The following is a 23,088-nucleotide window of genomic DNA, read 5'->3' on the forward strand; positions in this document are numbered from 1 at the left end:
GAAAGAATAAGATAACCACAGTCCCCCATATTAACACTAAAAAAACAAAGTAACCGCTTTCTTATTTCGCAATTCTGCAAAGTTTCGAGTCTCTTTCGTGAAAAATGCTGGAATAAGTCACATTATTGGAACAAGTCTTATAAATGAAAATTTTACAAGATCTAAATAAATTCGGTCTTCTCACTTTTATAAAACAGTACACGCCAGTTAGCATGACTGCTTGGTAGATTTAGCGTTAATCAGACGAAATCCCAACGAACTGTAACAACGTCGCGAAATTATACGAGAAGCGCTACGCCTAAAATTCTCGTCGAAAGCGGACGATCGTAAAAATCGCAAGTGGCAAATATCGGAGAAATCGTTCCCAGAAAACCACCGATCTCCGCCGGCCGAGGCTCCGCCAAAAGAGCGCAACACATTCCCGGAACGTTCTCGCAGCGCCGTACGTTCGTCGGCCGTATAGCCTCTTCCCGAAAGCTCCGGTTGCGCAAGAACAGCGCCTCGTCAGCGCGAATTTCCCCGAAGCCGCGGCGGTCCGTGGAAAATCAGCGCGCGGCACGAGTTCACGGAACTCTCGATAAAACGCTCGATAGAATCGCCCTAAACGCCTCGATCGGCTCTTAGGGTTCTAGAGAAACCGCGCGCACACGCGATTCCGCGGAGTTGGCCTGCCATTGTTCCCACGTGCGCGTCCGATTGAAAACAAATTGGAGCAGGCTCTCGCCGAAAAGGGAGCATATACGTAGACAATAATACCTGTACATAATGTGTGTGTGTATCTGGGCGGCACGCAACTCACCGAGCGTTCAAGATCGGGCTGGCAGCGGCGTGCGTCGTCGGTCGGTCGTATCCGAGAATAATCCTGCGTAAAGGTTGTCACTAGAACTGCGTGCACCAGTTATCGAGCCACCGATAGCACCGGGAAGACGGCTGCCCGCCGATGGCGACGCGTAGTTCGCGCGGAAAACCACTACTCTCATTCTTTCGACGCGGCGGCCGGCCTCGCGGGGGGTCGAAACGCGCACGAGGGGAGCGGCTAATCCAGAAGCGCGCGCTCCGCTCGTCGCGTCGTCGGCCGGATGGATGGATCACTGTCGAAAACGATAGCGGGACGCACCACCGCGTGCAACACACTTCCGGGGACAACACCTGATAGCCGCCGCGATTCGCCGACGCAGGGCAAGGGTTCGAACGGAGCTCGAAGCGAGGGAGGAAGAAAAATGGGGGATCGAGGGTTCGGGAAGAAAGGTCCGAGAACAAACGTGAAAAAGATCCGAGGCGCTCGGATCTATCCGAAGGATAGAAGAACGATACGCCGAGGTCCGAGCGTTCCGAGGGCGCGCGATCGAACGTCGATCGAACGTCGATCGAACGTCGAGGATCGGAGGAAGCTGGGATTAAGGGATGACGAGGGGTAGAGCTCGGGCCTAGAAGACGAACCACAAGACCGCGGGGGTGCGAAGAGGACGGGCCGCGAATTCTGCTTCGCCGCGCGACAATATTCTTTGTTTACCCAGGCGATCGGGAAGTCGAGGCACAGAAGAGACACACACAGAAAACACACAGAGAGGAGGATGCACGTACACACTCGCGCGGATCGATGGATCGTTGATCGGGTCCTTCGGGCGAGACGGTCGCAGAGGCACTGTCGCGCGTTCCAGAATTTGTTTACGGTTCTGCCGCGACGAAGAACGGGCCGGACGTCGCGACGTCGACACGATCGGGCGAGAGAGCGGCGACGACGTAGCGGTAGTGTGCACGAGACGATCGTCGACGAGAAACTGGCACCTTCCGGTCGAGACGAGGAGAGGGAGACCAGTGGGAGAGAGATAGACCTGGCGCGCGGAGAGATACACGAGCGCGCACACAGGCACGTCACACCGTCCCGTCCCGCTCCGGCCCGAACACGACCGACCGAGCTGGCGCGCGTGTTTCGTCGTATGGGTGCGCGCGCGCGAGAGAGAGGGTCGCCGGAGAGAGAGAGGGAGGGAGGAAGAGAGAAAGAGAGGAGGGAAATCGCGACACTAGCGACCGCTCCGTACACGCTCTTTTCCCGCAAAAGCTGCGCGCCGCGAGCGCACCGGAAAAAAGAAGCACGCACCGATCCTCGCGGACCATCCCCCCATCTTCCACCCCCTCGATTCTCTCCTCTCGCCGTCTCTTTCTCCGCTTCTTTCCTATCCGTGTGCGCGTGCACGAGAAGCGAACACGAGCGAGCAGCGTGCGTGCGACGAGAGCCAGAGAGAGGAACGGAGAGAGAGAGCGAGAGAGAGAGAGAGAGAGAGAGAGAGAGAGAGAGGTTCTCGAGGAAGGGAGACTGCGACGGGGAAGGGTTGCTCGGAGAGAGACCGAGCGACAGAGGGAGGGAGAGAGGGACAGGGGAGTGGGAGATTATCAAAATGGCCGCGCGCGCAACCTACTCTCCAGCTCCTACCTCCTCCGCCGCCTATTCCTACGATACTATTCCTCTCCGCCTCGGTCGACCGACACGCCGCCTCGCGCGGAAACCGCCAGGCGCATTGCTATACCGGCCTGGCATCATAATAGCAATGGACTACCGTCACGCGGGATACGCCAACCGGAGCTCCTTTGCCGCTGCTGACGCACAGCGACGGTGCCGATGATGCCGCCGCGCCGATGCCTCCTCCGCACCCTTTCTGCTCGCCGATCGTCATCGACATCGACCATCCACCGCGTTCGCGAAAGCGACAGATTCTCTTTTACCGTGCTTTTTGCAGCTTTCACAGAGCACAGTCGGCGGCCTACGCTAATGCCAACGATCGCTCTAATTAATTCTGCGCGGCCGGCTTCCGGCGTCTTTGCAACTGTGTACAGGCACCCTCGACCGGGGTTGTGTAACGAGATTGGGGTGGATGGACCTGCGCGGGAAATCATTGTGGGAGGGAAACTCTTCTTCTGGTTGCGGCGGTTGATCAACGTTGATAGAGGAACGCGCGCATTTATGTTGCTTACGCGCGAGCTGTCCTTTGAATCGCCGTTACTTTCATAAACTACCCCTTCGCGGAGCTGTTCGACGCGGGAGGACCAGGGACTGCGTTTCTCTGTGTGTAGTCCGTCGTGCTGTTTCGTTTTCCGTGCTCGTGTAATAATTTTGATAGGAACTGTTTTTTGTTGCCACAGGTCCCGCAGGGTGAACTACCCCGTTGTGAATATTTCTTTCACACGAATTAGAAGGACCTCGCGTAATTGCGCTGTTTCTGCGGTTTCGAATAGATGCTTGCGACACGTGGTTTAGATTGAAATGTTTTGAATATAAAGCGATCTCGATGAACTACCCCTTTGTGGAGCTGTTTAGGGTGTATTGGAATTTAATGAATAGATGGAACGCGTCCTTTGGACTTGTTGACGGTCGATTAAAAATTTACGAAGTTTTAGAGGAAATGTTCTGCGAGAGTCTTGTTTGGCGGGCGACCTTGATAAACTACCCCTTTGAGGATCTACTTATTAGAATCTAATAAATAGATGGAACGTGTCTTTTGGACTCTTGTTGACATTCGATTACTAATTTACGAAGCATGTTTTAGGTGAAATGTTTTGCGAGAGCCTTGTTCGGCAGGCGATCTTGATAAACTACCCCTTCGTGGATCTAACTAAGATGTATTAAATGGAACGTGTCTTTTTGACATGGCCATGTCGTGTTGTTCAGTTTCAGGTGAACGTTTCAGGTGGAATATCTTCCAAAAATTTCGTACGGGAGGCGACCTTGATAAATAAACTGCAGACCTCTGCTCAAAATAAAAATTGTTTGCAACAATTTCAAAGAACAGTAGCTAGCTACAAGTCACGTTCTCCCTCTAATAATCTCGATCGGTTAATAATGCATCGACATTCTCATTCTATTCATTCTTGTCATAACTGCGTCAAATCCGCGTCAACCCTCCGCGGACCTGTTTGAGATGCATTAAGAGGGTAGTGATTTAAATGTCTGCGTTTTGGGTTGCGTAACATTTTTAGCAAGGTGTCTGTCGAGGTATGCTTTAGGTGAACCACCCCTGGGAAAGCTTGCCGCGACAGCAACTTTGAGAAACTACCCCGTTGCGTCCCTGTTCGGCGTCCGTCGAAGGGATTGCGGATTAAACGAGCGTCTTTATATCGCGACTAGTTTCTCGGAGGGTCTTCGGTAGTTATGTTTTATGCAATGCCTCACGTGGGGAGATTTAGGGTGACTGTGCCTTTGATAAACCACCCCTTTCAAATCTTTCTTTGGCCTATACAATATGGTTTCCCGAAGATGCGAAGATCGCCGAGGAGAACATTCGAGAAGAAGAATATCGACTGCAAATGAATCACCCCCCCCCCCTAATGATTTCGAAGTAGATCAATATCTATTTTATCAGAAATTGAACAGAACGTTCAGAAAAAAACCTATCGGAAAGAAAAATATTGACTGCGAGCGAATCAACCCACTAACGATTGCAAAGTCGATGAAAATCTATTTCACCAGAAACTGACCGAAATGTTTAAAACAAAAAAAAAACAAAAAAACAAAAAAAAGAGAAAAAATGTAGCCGCCAAGATCGTGAAATTCTCAGTGTAATAATTACCCGCCGTTTTCCAGCACCGTTGAAATCACGTTTTCACGCGGCGTTTATTTAAATGAAAATGACCCGCGCGTCGCCCGCGGAGGAGTCTCGCGTAATATTTTCTATCCCGGCGAAACCCGTATAAATAAAAATCCGCGGTCCAACGATTTCCGGTGTAACCCGGCGGCCACGTGAAAAACAAGGCCGGCGAATAAAACCGTCGGCGAATCGGGCCCGGGGAAAAGTGCCGGGCGTTGAAAGTTTAACACGGTTCCGGGCGCATTCGCTTTGCACAAGCCCGTGCAACGAACAGCAAGCATTTCGCCGCGGTAATAAACGGCCCCGCAAATAATGACGTTACGTTAAAATAATATACGTGTTATTATCTACCGATTGTTGCCGGCGACCCCCTCGCGCGCGCGTCCATTGAATACGCACCCCTTTCGGCTTCCAGGGGAGGAGGGCTGGCTTGCTTGTTCTCTCTCGCCCCGAGAGTTCACCGGCTTCAACGGTTCTCGTTTTTGCGCGCGGCCAAACGGGCCGCGAGCGTTTCCCGTAAACGGGCAAATAAACAAACAAACAAACGATTTAAAGGTGCGTTCGCGATCGAACACGCGCGAGACGATTGGTAGGGGCCGAGAGGGCGATACCGTCGAGATGGAAAGGGTGGGGAAAAATGGTAGGAAAGAGACGGAAAGCGAGAGCGAGAGAGAGAGAGAGAGAGAGAACGGAGCCCGCATACATCGGGCGCATATTGCGTTTAAATCGCTTTGACGTTCGGTACGCGCGCACTCTACCGCGTTTAACTAATTTCCAGACAAAGGCCGGTTACATCGGTTTTCGGGGGTGAGCCGGTGCCAAGCCGGTTTTCGGCCGAAAATTGGCATATTAATTTCCGATACGTTTCACGGCACAAAAGCCATGCGGCGCGCGTCGCTCGGACCCCGGAGAGCGCACGCCTTTATGGGGATTTTTGTCGATTCGCCCGCCGAGAGCCACCCAGCCCTGCCCCCGTTTCCGTCTAAAGCGATTCCCCACCCCTGCGACGGCTCGCGTCTACCCCCTCTGCCGTGGCAGCGAGGACACGCGCCGCAGAGACATTCCGCTTTAAAATAATATCCCGGAACCGAGGGATTACGAGTTTAATTTAATCCACTGCGATGACCGCTCCTTCCACTCTGTAAACGGGCCAATAGAATGGCGGGGTAATTAACGAAAGAAGCTGCCGCGGTATCCGCCCTATCGGGGAACCCATCGCGAAACCCACGGACCCTCCACCCTCTCCCTCTAATCGACCCTTAACCATACTTTTAAACAGTTTGAACGTGGTCTCGCGAGCACGCTTTTCGCGCGGTGATAGCAATATTTTTCTGTAAATACTCGTCGAAAATTGCTAACTTTTAACTCGATAATGAATAAAATATATATACTATGTAATATATGAATAAAATGAATAAAATAAAGGAACAAAACAATTTGTATTACGACGAGTATGGAATTTAACGAACGAGAAATTTAATATAACCGCATATTTATCGACTAAGATATATTATATTATTTTACGCGAACGTAAACAAAATGAAGGAACAAGAAAATTTAATATGGTAAGTATAATATGAAAAATTTAGTAGCTTCGTATTTATCGAATAAGACATGTTTAAATCTTTCTATTCTTCTGATTTGTTTATTTTCGTATGGAATAATAGAAAATATCTCTCATTCGATAAATGTAGAATTAATTGCGCCCGAAAACAAACCGAAAACACAGGAATTGATCACCCCACAGTTTATACGGCTCCACTGCCCTAGCTCTGCGTCTACGAGGGTGCTAATCATCGGTCAATTTAGGCACGCACCATTCAAAGAGATCGCAGCAGTTAATTGGTTAATCGACCGGAAACATTCTAGTGCTTTTCACAGTTTCCCGTTGCGAGAAAAATATGAGATTGCGCGGGGAATTGTATAAATGGAATTTGAATTTGACCCCTGGGGTCAAGGTGGAAATTACTTGGTGAATACTGTGTTGCAGCCATTTTGGTTCGCCGTCAAAGCACAAGTTTTAACTGGATTATGCGGATTATTCGGGTTAAAACTGCACGGTCGGGTGCACATTTATTTCTGCAATTGCTAACGATGATTAAACACTGAAAACCCGTCGGTTTAATCTCGTTTGTTCTATTTTATTGTTAAGTCGTGATTGATTTAATTTTGGCTTTGCACCTTTCCGAGCCGAGTGGACGGTTCGTTTCGTTTGTATAATGATATAAAATTGATAAATAGACCGCGGATCATCTTTGTGCACTTTGTGACACTGTTATTACTATTATTGTTATTATTATTATTATTATTATTATTATTATTATTATTATTTTATCGCAATTCAAGTAAATGATACACTTTCTTTCACATCTCAATACGGGATATCAGCTTCATAGTAATTATTGATTACTAATTATTTCTATAAAATATTTATATTATAGTAATACATAATAATAGAATATATAGCAAAATATAATATAATATATATAGTAACAGCATAATAATATATAATATAATATAGCGATAGTAATATATAATAGCAATTATTAATAACTACAAGAGACGGAGTTATTAACAATAATAATAAATATAGTCATTTCAATGCCTACTTTCTGACAATGAATTTTCATTTCTCACACGTTCCAATAAAGTCCACGAAAAAATTAACGAGTCTAGAAGGAGTGTCATAAAAATTGCGTTAAAAGAAATTGACAAATAAAATAATCAATAATCCTAACCATACTCTGTCCGATTTTCGACGAAAGAATCTAAACAGCTAATTCATGGATTCTCGATCGATCAAAATTGCGAAAAGGAATCGCATCGACTTGGGGAGTATTCGCATTCTCTGCCGAAAGTGCCGCAGTCCGCCGATAATATCCAGCCAAGGCCAATAAACGTTATCGACAACTTTTCTACGCTCGCAGTTTACAAGGCACAGCATGTTGCACACCTCGAGCCCATTATCTGGTTAATGGTGGGACGATCAACAGCCCGGTATCGGTTTCGATAAGCGGTTGCGAAGGAGCTAAGTTCAGTAGCTCGGAAAACTTGGCGTTCCTCTGCTCCTCCCCCCGCCCCCCGCCGACAGCCATAACCAGCCAATAATACAAATAAGCGGCTGGCCGATCGATACAAACCCGGTCGAATAACTCTGTAACCGTTGCTCGAGGGTAAATAAATCGGAGAACTCGAATCCGAAGGATCGAGAGACGGTCCTCTCGAGAGAGAGAGGAGCCGAGAAAAAGGAGAGGCAGGCACGCGAGTAACAGCGACAGGAGGGTTGGCAAAAGACAAACAAACGGTACACACGGTCCCTCCCCCTCCTCCTCCCGTTCCCGAACCTTTAGGTCTCTTTTGTTTCTACGATTCGAGCGAGAGACCCTCCGCTCGAGGAGGAACACGAGACGCCGTGTCCTAGGTCGGGATCGAGCTACCGGTCGCTGAACGGACCGGTTCGATCCAGCGGAAATTATTCGCGGATGTATATTTTTAATAGGCGACTTTCGATCAGTCGAATTAACAGTAAACCTAACGAGACACGGTAAAAAAAATGACCGATTTCGAATTTCTTGTTTCAAAGTTGCGGAAACGTATTTATTTGCTTGGGATTCGAATGGAATCTTTCTTAATTAATTCGAATTTCTGACACTGTTTCCTCTTACTTTTTGTGTTGTATCATCGTATATATTTTTTTAATTTTTATTATATTCGTGCGGCGGCTATGCAGAATCTTTTTCCTCTTTTCTTTTATTTCTTTTTTTGCAACAAAGGGATTTTTTACCAGCGTACATGAATGAAATTATTATTATTGTTTTTGTAAGGAACATAAATAAATGCCAAATAGATCAATCAATCGACAGTAATTATTGAGAAAAGTGGCAATGCGAGATATAGTAATTGTAAAAATGAATTATAAAAGTTATAAAATCTCTTTCGCAGAAAACGATTCAAGCGATTTCTTAATCCAAAAGATCCATAAGATAAAAAATAAGTAAAATAAATAGACTTATAATAATAATAATGATACTACTACTACTACTACTACTACTACTACTACTAATAATAATAATAATAATAATAATAGTAATAATAGTAATAATACAAATAATTATAATTTCATCGAGCACTCCATCTAAGCGACCATTCTATTGTCCAAACACCTATACCACAATAAAACTAAATAATACAAAATAAAATTACAAAATAAACATTATCCCCCATGTTGCGCCATCTTTTAACACCAACCACCAATGATTCGCGAAAAGAGAATAGCTCCGAAATGACATTCGAATCCCAAAGATCCCAAGACGAATAATTCGAGCGGACTGTTCAGCGATTTCCAGCGACTCTGGAGGCTGTCGAAATCATTTGCGAGCGCGGCAGAAAATTCGAAGGACCCCCAATATCGGACCGAGGAAAACAATAATGGCGTGAGCTTTTGTACGGCTTTATTCAGGGTCTCGGGACAGCGGAACGAGGCGCGCCGCGTGAAATTCGAGCAAAAGCGACAGGCCGAGCGAGCGGCGGGACGTTTCGCCTGTGTCAGCGAAATCGGGGCCCGACTCGCTAGTCAGGGGCGTATCCAGCCGCGGTTCACGCTGGAAATCGAGGCGAAGCCGTGCTGCTCTGCTGTCGGGGGATACAGGAAACGTTTCCCGAACAGAAACGACGCGCCGGTTAACGAGCAAGAACGGACGCGGACGCGGTGGTCGCGCATCCTCGGAAAACGAGGAAAAAACCGTGGAAAGGAATCACTTTCCCTCTCGGAGCCACTCTCGCCCCGGGACCGGCCGTGAAACACGTCCCGGCGATCCTCGAAGAGAGCCGCGCAAATCTCGAACGGTTCTCCGGCCGTTTCTTTCCTCCGATCCGTCGATCTCTCGGCGAAGAGTGTCGGGATAATAATAGTCGCCGAAACCTAGATGTTAGTCAGAGGACTATTTTTAAGCTTCGGCCCGACGCCGAGACCACTCCGTTTTTCCTTCCTGCCGGCACGGCGCGGCGGCCGCCGAGATTTCTTCGGCTCCGCGGCAGAACCGACCTTGAATATCCATCATCAATTCCGTTCGCTTGTTTGCCGCCACGACCTTTATGCTAATAGAGGATTTTCTGGTGTTTCTGCCGACTGGAGGATTTCGTCGAGGTGAAAATCAAACGGTCGTTTTCTTGTTCTTCTCGACGATGTTGAAACAGCTGGGCGAAATAGTATTTTAAATGGCGAGCGCGGTAAATAGATATTTTATTCTTGGATCAAGCACGGATTTTTTTAAATGTTTTATTCGCTCGAAAGCATGTACCTTTGGAGATGAAACGTATTATTTACGTTGTAAAACATTTTTAAGGTATATATTGCGTTAGTTAGGAATATTTTATTTATTCATGATCACGAAACAAAGAATTTTCATTTTACTGAAGCGTTATGTCAAATATAATTATTTTATCCAAATATAGCGTAAAGTATAGCTAATATAAATACGCTAATATATATGCGCTATATAAAAATATAACATAATAAATACGGTTACTCTGGTCAGCTAAACATAGTAAATATAATAAATATAATATTTTCGGGAAGTCGGTCTGCGACAAAATTCGAGAGAAATCGAACGTTTTATAGCATCCGTGAACAGAAAACAGGCGAACTTCCGTTCGAAGAACGCACGAGGACCGACATAGACGTTCTCCTGTGCTTAGTATATTCCCAAATGCCATAAATTGCGTGACAAATAGCGATCTACAGTAATGTCTCTCTAATTGACGCCCAGATTGACCACAAAAATGGACAATTTGGGAAGAGGAGATACGATTATTCGAGTCTTGCGGCTAATTTTTATAATCGTGGACAATTTTTAACTATAACAATAAACCGACAAGGCTCGAATAATCGTATCTCCTCTTCCCAAATTATCCATTTTAGTGGACAATCTGAGCGTCAGTAAGAGAGACATTACTGTATTAGCTATCAATCTTATCAGATGAATCGAACTAACGGGAATGAAGCGAAATTACCAAAGATCCTGCGGAGAATGAAACGACCAAGGATTTTGCGAACGCCAAAACGGTCCGAGGAATCGTAAAACGTCTATTTCCGTGGACGTACGTCGAAGAAAATGATTATGTCACGGTGTATGCCTTCGGAACCGCCTCGATTGGATACAAAAAGCGAGTTGATCTCGAGCGAAAATGTTCGGAAACGTGTCGCGGTTAAAATTAGACGAAACCATCCATGACGAGATATGTATACATATACATATACATATGTGTGTCTGGTACGCGTAGCTGCCTGTTTATTAGGATCGAACACACCGGAGAAGGGAATGAACAAGCATGATTTCATCTTTCTTCTCGGATAGATGAACGGGCAAACAGATCGTCCCTGTCATTACTCCGGCGAATTAACATAAGTATACACGCGCGCGCGCGCGCGCGGTACGAGAAACTTTCCGCTGTGCAAACTGAAATCGTACGTCTCATGATTGCGACGTGTTAATCCTGTTAAGAGAACGCATGGTTGAGCCAATATACTAATCAACTTGTTCGAACGATTGCTTCCTTCCCGCGAGAGTTGTTGTTTTCATTGAGGTAACACGGTGCGCGCGGTTTGCAGCCGATGCGATTTAGAATGGAAGATTTCGTTTTTTCGCAAATGTTTCCGTTCTTCGATGCGAGTTAATTAACGATCTGGTTATTCGATACTCGTTTTTAGCTGTCGCGGAGACTTTCTCCGCTTTTAACGCGATACGGAAGTGTCTAACGAAGTTAAATAGAATTTTGTTTCATTAACTAGTCGGTTGACTTTGACGAGTACGCTCGTCGCGAAGAGAGAAATGATAGTATCTTGTGCTATGACGAATATACTCGTCATAAAGAAATGACAATATCTCGTGCTATGGCGAATATACTCGTCATAAAAAAACAACAATATTTTGTGCTATGACGAATGAATTCGTCATAAAGAAACGACAACATTTTGTGCTATGACGAATGAACTCGTCATAAAAAAACGACAACATTTTGTGCTATGACGAATATACTCGTCATGAAGAAATGATAACATTTTGTCCTACGACGAGTATACTCGTCATAAATATTGCTACGACGAATATACTCGTCATGAAGAAATGGCAATATTTTGTGCTACGACGAGTACACACGTCATAAATGTTCTACGACGAATATACTCGTCGTGAAGAAATGACAACATTCTGTGCTACGACGAGTACACTCTTCATAAACAAATTGCAACAATTTGCGTTACGACGAGTATATTCGTCGAAACCGTTAAACCGAATTTATCTAGTGAAGTTCACGAACTAAATAAATGTTAGCAATAAAATTCAAAAATAAAGCAGTCATTTCATTATAATTTAGTTCTATATTATAACAGCGGCGCGTACACATTTCAAAGAGACTGCAACAGCGAAGTGGTTAATTATTTACTGAGATAGGTAATTATTCACGTAAAAGGGCTGTATGAATGTCTCCGCAAGAATTTAATTTTGAGGAAGTCTGAAACAAAGTTATCTGCTCCGCACAATCTCACATCGCTTCGCAGTTTAACACGTTTACAACTACGTCGGATTACCATTTATCTCGTAATGCAGTTGCTTAAACTGATATTCTGTAGAGTTTACACGATTCGAGAAAATTTTTGAAATAAAATGTGACGAGTTTCAATTTCACAGTTTCGAGTGCACCGACTGAACAACATTCCTGCTAGTTCAAAATTTCTATTTAAACTTCTATTAAAAATCTATTACAATCGAAGTCCATTGTAGTCAATTTCACCCCTATTTACAATTAATTACAATTTAAATTTCTATAAGAAATCTATTATAATTTAAAATTTCTATTCAAACTTCTATTAAAAATCTATTACAATGCAAATTTATAATAAAAATTCGTTATAATTAAGTTTCACGTTATGAGTCCACTGCAGTCAATTTCACCCCTACTTACAATTAATTACAATTTAAATTTCTATTAGAAATCTATTATAATTTAAAAATTCTATTTAAACTTCTGTTAAAAATCTATATACATATTACAATCCAAATTTATAATAAAAATTAGTTATAATTAAATTTTACATGAAGAGTCCACCGTGATCAATTCCACCCTTATTTAAATTTACAATATAATTTCTGTCAAAACTCAATTACAATTTAACAGAAAAAGTCTACCATAATTTAAGCTTCTATTGAAAATCCATTACAATTCAAAAACCTGCTCAAGCTAGCAAGCAAATCATTGGACGACCCTCAAACCAGAAACCAGGATCAGTCTTGGCCATATAAACACCGCTGGAAAACGCAGTCCAAACGCGTCGACAGCGTTTCGCAGACAGTTCTTTCTTTCCGGCGACTTAGCGAAAAGTGCACGCTCGAAACCAGAAGATAACAGGCCGGCGAGCAATTACAGGAAGTTTACCAATTACTTGGCGCGAGATATCTGACGCGGAGGACACTCCCGCGGCTTCGGCCTCGCGGTCGCGTTCCATTGCCCCAGATAAGAGAGAGCGAGCGAGAGCGAGAGAGAAAGAGAGAGACGTGTGTCTCTGTACTCGAGCTCCTGCATCTTAAAACCCTTTGGAAGAGGTCTGCACAAAGCGAGAACGCGGCGTCTTTTACCGGAGCGGAAAAGCTCTGCTGGTCGTCCGGTCTGAAGGAACTCTTGTGTCGCGGCGTTCAGGCATCAAGACGAGGCAAGACGAGGCAAGACGAGAGTTCGAAACGCGGCTTCTTTCGCGCCTGCACCTGGGGAACCAGAGATCTGTCGTGGTTTGCGAAATACAGGGATGGGGACCGAGGCCCTGAGAAGTGACTCGCGCGCGATATCACGGGACCGTTCAAAGCGGTCGGTCGGGGCCGCGCTTTGACGAAATTCAGGGAACGGTGTTCACGGTTCAAAGGGAAACCGTGGATAATAAACGAAGCCTGAATGAAGACGGCCCGTGAGAACCGGCCACGGAGGTGGCATACGGCAAAGGGAACCAACCCGGCCACCGCTTCGTTTTTTTCTCTCTCCCGCGTCAGCCCATTTCCTGTCTGTTGCCGATGCCATCCTTCCTCCCGGCGGAGGATGTGGAGTCTCTCCCGATGACCTACTCCATGGCCGCACTGCACACAGTGGGTCCGAAGGAGCAGCGATCCGTGGCCAAAAGTCAATTCCGCAACTTTTATATTTTGAGCGATTGTTTTTTCTTTTTTGCAACTTCGATGCAACAAAGTATCCTTGTGATTGTCGAGTAACCTTGACGTCTCTCAGACGCGGTACATGTATAGTAATGTCTTCCTAACTGACGCTCAGATTGTGCAGAAAAATGGACAATTTGGGGAGAGGAGATACGATTGATTTGAGACTTGCGCCTCGCTTTTATAGTTTTTGAGAATCGGTAATTATAAAAACGAGCCGCAAGACTCGAATCAATCGTATCTCCTCTTCCCAAATTGTCCATTTTTGTGGACAATCTGAGAGTCAATTAGAGAGACATTACTGTACTGTGTGCATTGTCACGTGACCGTTGATTAGGCTACAGATATTTTGGCTTTCGATTCCACTGCAAGCTAAAGAGACGATTCGAAAGTGTGTTAAATATATTATTGAAACTAAAAATATAACAGGTTTTTCTAATCGTCTCCCCCGGCCCGCAAAGCTTTAGGATCTAAAATATTAGCTCATTCAGACAGTTCTGTAATAAGAGATAACGTTGCGAGGGCCAATTAATACTAATTTAAAGGAACTAATTTCGAGATTGATTATTACAGAGCGTCAATGTATAAATTTGTATTGCGTTATTACGTTCGCAAGTTGGTACATTTTAGTTATTATTTATTTTTTTATTTTTATTTAGTTATTATCTGACGAAAAAGCTGTTTCGAACAGAAATTGATCAATATTCGCTGTTCTACGAATTAACTGAAAACTTGCAGATGAAAATTTCCTTTTCCTTAAGAAAAGGTCGATAATATTCCAGTCGGTGTCGAGGCGACTTCAGCGACCTATTATACTATAATTAGCTCGCGGATCTTCATGCAAAATAGAAACTTTCGTAGACAATTGCCAGAAACAGAAATTATGTAGGAATAAATCGTTTCCTCTAATTCATTTGGATAAGTTGAACGTAGCGTAATAAAACAATTCGATTCATCTTACGTCTTCGTCATTTGAGATTTCAACCGCTCACTTTTACATAATGCAACAATGCAACATTGCACAAATGCATAAAATCCGCAGTCCGACTATAACCTTAAACGTCCAAGCAACGCTAAAATAATTTTGGTCACGGATTGCTGCTTCGCAGACCACTGTGCTGCGTCGTATATCGCTCTCTCTCTCTCTCTCTCTCTCGACCATCGGAGCCCGAATCGAGAAAGGGGCAACGAAGGTGAGCCAGCGGCCGGAAGAGATCCCATTCGCGTGCGAAGCTGATATCGCGGCGAGGAGAGGCGATGGAATCCCGTGCCGCGGAACAAAACACGAGTTACCGGATGAACCAGCCGGGCAACGGTTCTTCCAGGATGAGTCCCGTTGCGCCGGACCACAGGAAACAGAAAAGACGACGCCGCAAAGTCGACGGGGCCGAGTGGAAAAGTGAAAATTGCTCTCGCCTCTTGGCCCCGTGGACCTTCGGATTAGCTTCTTCCGCGAGATTGGAATTCGGGAGAATGCGGCCGGTAATTTCGGGGCCGGGTGATCGGAAAGATGGCCAGAGGGCTGCCGGGAACTGGGAGAGATGGCCGGAAGCTAGCCGAAATGCGACCGAAGCTGGACGAGTTGCCTGGAAAGGAGCTGCAAGGGACGCGACGAACGACTGAATTACAGCCGAAGAAGAGGCAAGGGGTTGCTGAAGGTTGACCGGAAGGTAGCTAAAGGATAGCCGGAATGTTAGAAACCTCGGTTAAGGTTATCTTAACTTATCTTGTCGATACATTGTGTCAATAGCACTCGCGTTATCTCTGTCAAGTCCTATGCATTTATCTCTCCGCTGTCATGCTTCCAATACGAAGTATGGAAGTACGTACGTCACACAATTTTCGAACAGCTGTTAATCTTCGTGCCTTATTCGTCATCCGAAGAAAATGTTGTCGTACTCAAGTAACGGCGATGCCAGCGATTACGGTAATGTCTCTCTAATTGACGCTCGGATTGTCCACGAAAGTGGACGATTTCGGAAGAGGAGATACGATTGTTCGAGCCTTGCGGTTCGTTTTTACAGGTACGAACTGTCAACAACTGTAAACACGAGATGCAACGGGCAGACAATCGTATCTCCTGTTCCAAAATTGTCTATTTTTGTGCGCAATCTGAGCGTCAGTTAGAGAGACATCACTGTAATACTGAAACTGAGATAAGAGAAAATTCTCGAGCTGAAATTTCCGCTACAGTTTGCGTCCAAGATGTCGTAGAGTATGGGGCATGAATCTTGCAATCGGATTTTCTGTTCGTAAAAAAGACACGTTTTTACTGTCCAGAAAATTAATCGGCAAAATAATTCGCACGTAGCTTGAATGAGCGTAAAAAATGCTATCGAAACGCATATTTTCGACATTGTGTCTGGAAAATGATTATTGCTACTTCATTTTTGCCTGAATGGCAATGGAAAAATTGGATTTACTTAAACTACATTCTTTATATAACATGGACCGTTTATTTTGAAAACGGTGCAAGTCCATTATTTTAGTTATAAATAAGAAGATCACGCCAAATTAATCACAAATTATGTGATATGTCACTTTTCCCTTAAATGGATTTTACACTACTATCAAAATAAACGATCTATATCAGTGATATTGTAACCAGTCAAATTCATTTTGTTCGAGTACATTACAATAAAAATGAATGTTCAAAATTGCAAAAAAATTAGTATAATCCATACGTGACCGACGCGGCGCTCAACGCGTTAATCAGCAGCAATGATGATCTCCACTTCGGACAATCGAGAACGCGGCCGAAAAACGCGCGCAATGGAAGCCGCCGAAAGAATGTGAGTCGCATAAATTTCATTATCATCGAGAAGCGACGATAATGTATACCTGTTCGTTCGGAACGTTCGTTTTCCCGTGACGAAACTCTCTGTAAACCTCGAAAACGGTTTGCGAGATACGGTTCCTCTTCTCTCCGCAGCTGCTCCGCGATTACGTCGCGAAGTTCGCCTGAACGCGATAAGCGGCCGGAATTTCGCTGACACGCTTTGTCATCCTCGTCGACGTCGACTTCTGTATCTTCGCCCCGGCAAAGTAGCATCGTACGAGAAGCGGCGCGGAACGAGCGAGACAGCCGTATAGGTGAAAGGAAAAAGAAGAAAGAGGAGGGCGGAGCGGCGCGAGCCGGGAGGAAAATTGCGAGCGTTTTGCGAGAGAGCCGCGGAGAGGAGAGGAGAGCAGAGAAGAGGAGAGGAGAGAGGAGAGAGGAGAGAGGAGAGGAGAGGATTGGAGTGGAGAGGAGAGGAGAGGAGAGGAGAGGAGAGGAGAGGAGAGGAGAGGAGAGAGAAGGAGGCCGACAGAAGCCCTGTATCACCGACGGAAAAGAGGAAGCGCGCGTTTGTCACCGAACGAAACCGCGCAACCTAACCGGTAAGCGATCGTTTATCGGCTACGATGAATCGCCGATTCGCCAACAAGAAACTCTCCTTCCCCGCGATCGAGAGAGCCCGACAGTGATCGAACGTATCGGCGGGCCTTCGACCGTATTGCTCCGGTTTCGAACGGCTTCGAAAAGTTAAATTGAAATTTCCAAAGGGAAGGATTTGTCTCCTTGATTGCGCGCCGAGTTACTTCTGCCGCGCGTGCAAACTTCTCGATTCTAGGCTGCAGATTTTGTTGCAACAACGAATTGCCGTAATTTGTAACGGCGGGAGGGTAACAATAACGGAGACCCGGAAGAAACTGGTTCCTCCGCGACGGCAACAGATGTTGACTATTTTTATTTCGCACAGAAATATGCTATTTGGAAATTTAGTCGATCTTCTTACGCTTTTAGAAGGTTTTTCGTCAATCGGAAATTTCTGTGCGAATTAATTCGCAAGCTTTGTGCTTTTATTTAATTTTATGATGTAGATGGATCCGAGTGTTTCTTAATATGAACTTACTGTTTATATGTATTATTAAATTGTTTTATATCTTAAATTTCGTATTTAAATTTCATTATATTTGAAATTATATTTAAATTTTATTATATTTGAAATGTTTGATATTTAAATTTCATTATATCTTAAATTTTGTATTTAAATTTCATTATATTTTAAATGTTCTATATTCAAACTTTATTATATTTTAAATTTTATATTTTAATTTCATTATATCTTAAATTTAGTATTTAAATAGTATTATATTTTAAATGTTCTATATTTAAATTTTACTATATCTTAAATTTTGTATTTAAATTCTATTATATTCTAAATATCCTATATTTAAACTTTATTATATCTTAAACGTTCGATATCAATTTTAGACCAGTTAAAGATGCGAATATCGCGCAATTTTACATTTATTTGTTACAACCATCTTGATTTCGAAGTTGAAACAGCTCGGATCGCGAAGGGTTAATTCGCGCGTCGTAACTCCGCAGAACTCGTTGGTCCGCGCAAAAACCCGGAAAGCTCGAATCCCGAAGGAACGGATCGTGTAATGGCCGCGAAACGATCGTTTAGCGAGTACCGAACACTTTGTCCCGGGGCCAGAATTTATTGTATCAATTGCACCGCGTAACAGTTTACCGTAGCATTTAACGGCTCTCCGCGTTCGCGATATAAACTATTTCGAGTGGCTTGCGGGGCCGGTGACAGGGGCCCCACTGTATTGCATAACGGCGCACGGCTGCGAGAGTACATTTTCTTAACGATAATATCGTAGATCGTAGATCATAGGAGATCATAACACGGATAGAGAGAGAGAGAGAGAGAGAGAGAGAGAGAGAGAGAGAGAGAGACAGGATCAGCTGCAGTCGAACTACCGCGCGGTCTCTGATTACCCTGGGGACAACGCCGGCCTGTACATATGTAACCCGTGTGCCGCGCCGGTAGACTGGGAGGACATAGTTCTAATTACTGTAGTTGGTTACCGAAACCGAGCGCCCTTCCCTCCCCTCCTTCGGCCACCCCGGCCGCTATCGTTCCGCAAATTGGATCACGAAAAGACAGCCCTGACGGACAAGGCGCTAAGAATCGCGGACACGATGATTGACCGACACCGATTGCCCTGTCCCGGTGATTTGTCTCAACGGGAGGAAAAGTGTTTCGAGACGGAGAACGATCTACCGTTGATTCGTCGAACGGAACACGACCGGGTTCCGGTTTCTTGGATCGTTGCGAATTCGATTTGCATTTAAGACGCGAAAGTGCACGCGGCGCGGCGGCGCTACGACAGATTTCTGGCACGTTCGAGCGAGATGAAAATTGTCCGAGCCGATGGCAACGTGATCTAAAGTGATCTTACGGTGAAAGCGCCTTTCCTCTGTTTAATAGTTTGCAATAATTCGCGGGTTTGCGTTTCATCTGGACATGTCCGAAGCGAACGCTGCTGCTATCGTTGGGTCGTTCAACGTTGTAGAAAATGGTGGACGCGTTCTTGGTTCCAGATCGTGGACGAATTAATAAGGGGCAAATTGTGCGATTGTAATGACGAATGTTGGCGGATTGAATTGTTTTAAGTTTCCGTTTATTTAGGTTGTATTTTCTTCGATCTTTCTTCTTCGCTCTTTATTCGATTTTAATTGAATAATAGTAGAAATTTGCTGTATAATTTAATTGAAAAAATAAGAAGAAAATTATTGCAGGTTAAATATCGGTTTTGGTATAATTCACGCGATTTTAATGTCAATATTTAAGGTCAATATTTGTATAAAATTGACTAGATTAATTAGGATTAATAAGGACCGATTAAAGTTTGATTCAATTGATCCTAATTGGGCGTAATGTCAATTACATGAATTTTATTACAGATATAAATAACAATGTATGTCTATTGCACGGTTTTAGATTCTTTTGCAAGTTTTATTGATTTGTTTATAGGCTAAATTTGTCGTTTTTACAGCGAGGACACTTTCCGACGCAACATTTGGTAAAAAATGAATGGTAAAAATTAACAGTTAAAAGAAATTAATTATACAATGGAAATACAATGGAAGTAATGGAGATCATACAAACTGCTTAGGATTTCGTGTTAGAACGGCTTCGACCGCGAAGGGGTTAATTTTATCGGGCGATTTAAAAATTAATTCGAGTCCATTAAAGACGCAGTCGAACTTGACCCCTGGGAACGATTCGAGTATCGATCGCCGTAGGAACTTCGCAGCGAACTGAGAACAGGTCTATCTATACATATTGCGGTTCGAATGTCGACAGAGATCGTGGCAGAGATCGCGCGAGATTTGAAATCAAGCAGACTTCCGGAATACGCGAAGGAGATGACGAAAGGATAATTGTCGACTCGGAGGCCCTCCCATATAATTGGGGCCCCTAACGTGATTATAGAGAGCACGGGCTACGATTCCGGGGCCATTCCATTAACTAGGGACTAGGTTTTTTTCTCGCAGCCGGAGAGATAAACGTCGGCGAGCCGATTCCTCGACCGCGCCCGTTCGATGTAGCATTACGTCTTTACCCGAGTTCTATCAACGTTATCCGGGAATCGGTTCGGTATAATCAAGTCGTTAAATCGGGAGGAGAGAGAGAGAAAAGGGAACGCTCACCGTGGCACGATAACGTGTGCATAAGACGCTCTAATTGCGGCGACCGGTGTCCTCGCGATTCCACGGTTAATTTAACGACTGCCTCCTCATCTCTCTCTCTCTCTCTCTCTCTCTCTCTCGGTGCGCGTGTCGTCGTCTACTTTGCAAAAGCTAGAGAAAAACGGCCACGCATCTGCCGCTCGAAGGAGCGAGGAGCGCGTTAAAATGAAACCGGAATTGAAAGTTTGTGTCAAAGTGGACTTGTTCGGAGCGCTCGTGTTTGCCCCGGGAACGAAGAAGAAGGGAACGAAGAAGATGCGGTATCTTCTTCTATAAAGATGGTTTTCGGTATCTTCGTTTTGGAACTTGGCGTAATGTCGGGAGTGCAGCTGTGCCGCTGTTCTCGCGCGGCCGCGAAATAATGCGCCCTTTATTTCAGCGGACGGCTCTCGTTACGCCGGATGTAAATGTCCGCGGCAACACCGTTACACCGGTGAAAACCGCTGTTACAGAGAAGTCCTCCTCTGGATTATTCAAATTTCTTACACGCCTCTCGGACCGATGCTATCGCTCTCTCTCTCTCTCTCTCTCTCTCTCTCTCTCTCTATCTCTATCTCTCTTGTTGCTCCGCGAAACCGTAATCGCGATCGCGTACCAAATTGGAGGAATTTTAAACAATCTCTCCCTCCCCCCCTTGGTACATTGTTTTATTCGTTTTATACGGTTCCGAGAGTTATACTAGAACTTTTGATGAAACCTGCTGTATATTTCGATACGGTTAACAGCGACGGTTTATTCGTCGGAACGAACATTCGTTCTCAGCGAGCATCGAATTTATGCCAAATTGAAATGTTATTTCGCGCTATTTACAAGCTCGAAATGTGTTCGAACAGGATTTTGCAGGAATTTGTTCGTTCAAGAGATGCAATATCTGGGGATAGAATGTGAAAGACCTCGAACATTTTAACAATTTTTTTACGATAGTAGTTATTTTACAAATTCGAAGGCTATTTTCTATTTGTGATTTTGTTGGAACGATGACAAATATATTTAATAATCTTTACTTCTTAAAAAGTTAAGGACTAAGGACTTCTTAAAAATCGTCCAATAATTTGGTTTAATGTTACAAACAACTGAGACGAAATTAAAGTACCCAGTTGACAAACTCGACGACCATTTTTTATTCTCCGATCGTAGGAACGATCCCGAACATTTTTAACAATCTTTATACAGTACGTACGATCGGTAAAAAATTTAAAAGAAGTGTATTATAAAATATCTGCTGGCAAAATCCATCGAATAATCGTGTCCAACGTAACACAATTAACCCTTTGCACTCGAAGCCATCTTAACTGTAAATCTAAACTTTGATAATATAAAAATTATCTTAGAACGTGATGTAACAATTTTAATGGTGCCTCAGAGTCACCGCTCGAGTGCAAAGGGTTAATAATGAAAATTATTTCAAGCATTTTTTCTCGAATCTTATATAATACATTTATATATTATAATACATAAATATATGCGTGAATTCAAAATCCATCGAATAATCGTGTCCAACGTAACACAATTAACCCTTTGCACTCGAAGCCATCTTAACTGTAAATCTAAACTTTGATGATATAAAAATTATCTTAGAACGTGATGTAACAATTTTAATGGTGCCTCAGAGTCACCACTCGAGTGCAAAGGGTTAATAATGAAAATTATTTCAAGCATTTTTTCTCGAATCTTATATAATACATTTATATATTATAATACATAAATATATGCGTGAATTCAAAATCCATCCAATAATCCTGTTCAAACTCGCACAATTGACAACGCAGAATTACTGCAAGCACCCTTATCGAATCATTCCATAAAACATAAATTAGAGGTGTAATTAGCGGCCGCCTAATAATCCATCGAACAATCGAGTCGACCGTTCCACAAGCCGTAGTGCAAGCAGCCAGGTTAATTGCGACTAAAGGCCGTCTTGGAGCCCGTAGTAGAATCGCTCTAAACTGACCTGTCCCGTTCCGCAGGCAAATCCAGCCGAAACCCGGAAGGCATTCGCAGAGCATTAATCACCGTGAACGAACGAGAGAACCGTGACTAACGCCAGGAGTAACCGAGACTGACACACCGGGCCAAGAAGGGGACAGCTAACAACGTTGTTTCCGATCAACGCCGAGAATTCGACTTACGAGTAAGGTTTCAGGGTAAGGCCGTTTTCCGAGCATAAAGCACAGCTAGAACCCCCCCGACTTCCGCGCGAGGAAAATATCCGACTGCGAGGGAGGATCCAGTGCAATAGGGTTTCAAAGTCCGAAGGGGGGTTTGAAACTCTCTCTCCGAGGGTTCGGATCGTGTATCACCCGTTCCGGGAACGGCGGATCCAGCGATGTCCGCGCAAGAATAGGGAAAAGCTACCAGAGAAAAGGGAGAACTCTAGGTACAGGGTGAACTACCCCGTTGACGGACAAATTGAAATTCAATCGATGGTTAGACAAAACTTAGATTCTTGATGTATATTCTTCCTATTTTATTTCGAAGGAAAAATAACTTCTTATCGCTAAACTACATTACCTTGACACTAAATTTATCATCGCCGATCGAATGATCGGTTTCGCATTTTTTATTTCGCAATGCTTCCGTTAAAAATTGTAATACGCGCTGCTCGAAGAAATTATCGCATAGAAAAATTTTTCGGCGAGAAATTGGCCAACTTTGACCGACGATAACTTTGCGAAAGATCATCGTAGGACGACGAATTTTTTCTTAAATTGAAGCTTGAAACCTCTACTTTAAGACGATATTTCTAGATTTTAAATTTGACGCACCCTCATCG

At 44.3% G+C, this 23,088-nt stretch overlaps 1 protein-coding gene across 9 annotated transcripts in view; it reads right to left on the reverse strand.

The window, feature by feature from the left end:
- The window catches only part of lilli (AF4/FMR2 family member lilliputian), a 447,030-nt gene that overhangs the window by 265,648 nt on the left and 158,294 nt on the right, over positions 1 to 23,088 (reverse strand). The window contains exon 1 of one of the 9 annotated variants that reach the window (XM_033478329.2): positions 800 to 1,745. The exons of 7 other annotated variants lie outside the window; for them this stretch is intronic. Coding sequence is in view for 1 of the 2 variants with exons in the window: in XM_033478328.2 (XP_033334219.2) it covers positions 757 to 764 (8 nt within the window). In the remaining variant the exon portion in view is untranslated. Of the gene's footprint in view, positions 1 to 756; positions 1,746 to 23,088 lie in introns of those variants that run through there. One more of the 9 variants, XM_033478328.2, reaches the window with a different exon arrangement.

Source organism: Megalopta genalis, chromosome 3, assembly GCF_051020955.1.
Source record: "Megalopta genalis isolate 19385.01 chromosome 3, iyMegGena1_principal, whole genome shotgun sequence".
NCBI lineage: Eukaryota > Metazoa > Arthropoda > Insecta > Hymenoptera > Halictidae > Megalopta > Megalopta genalis.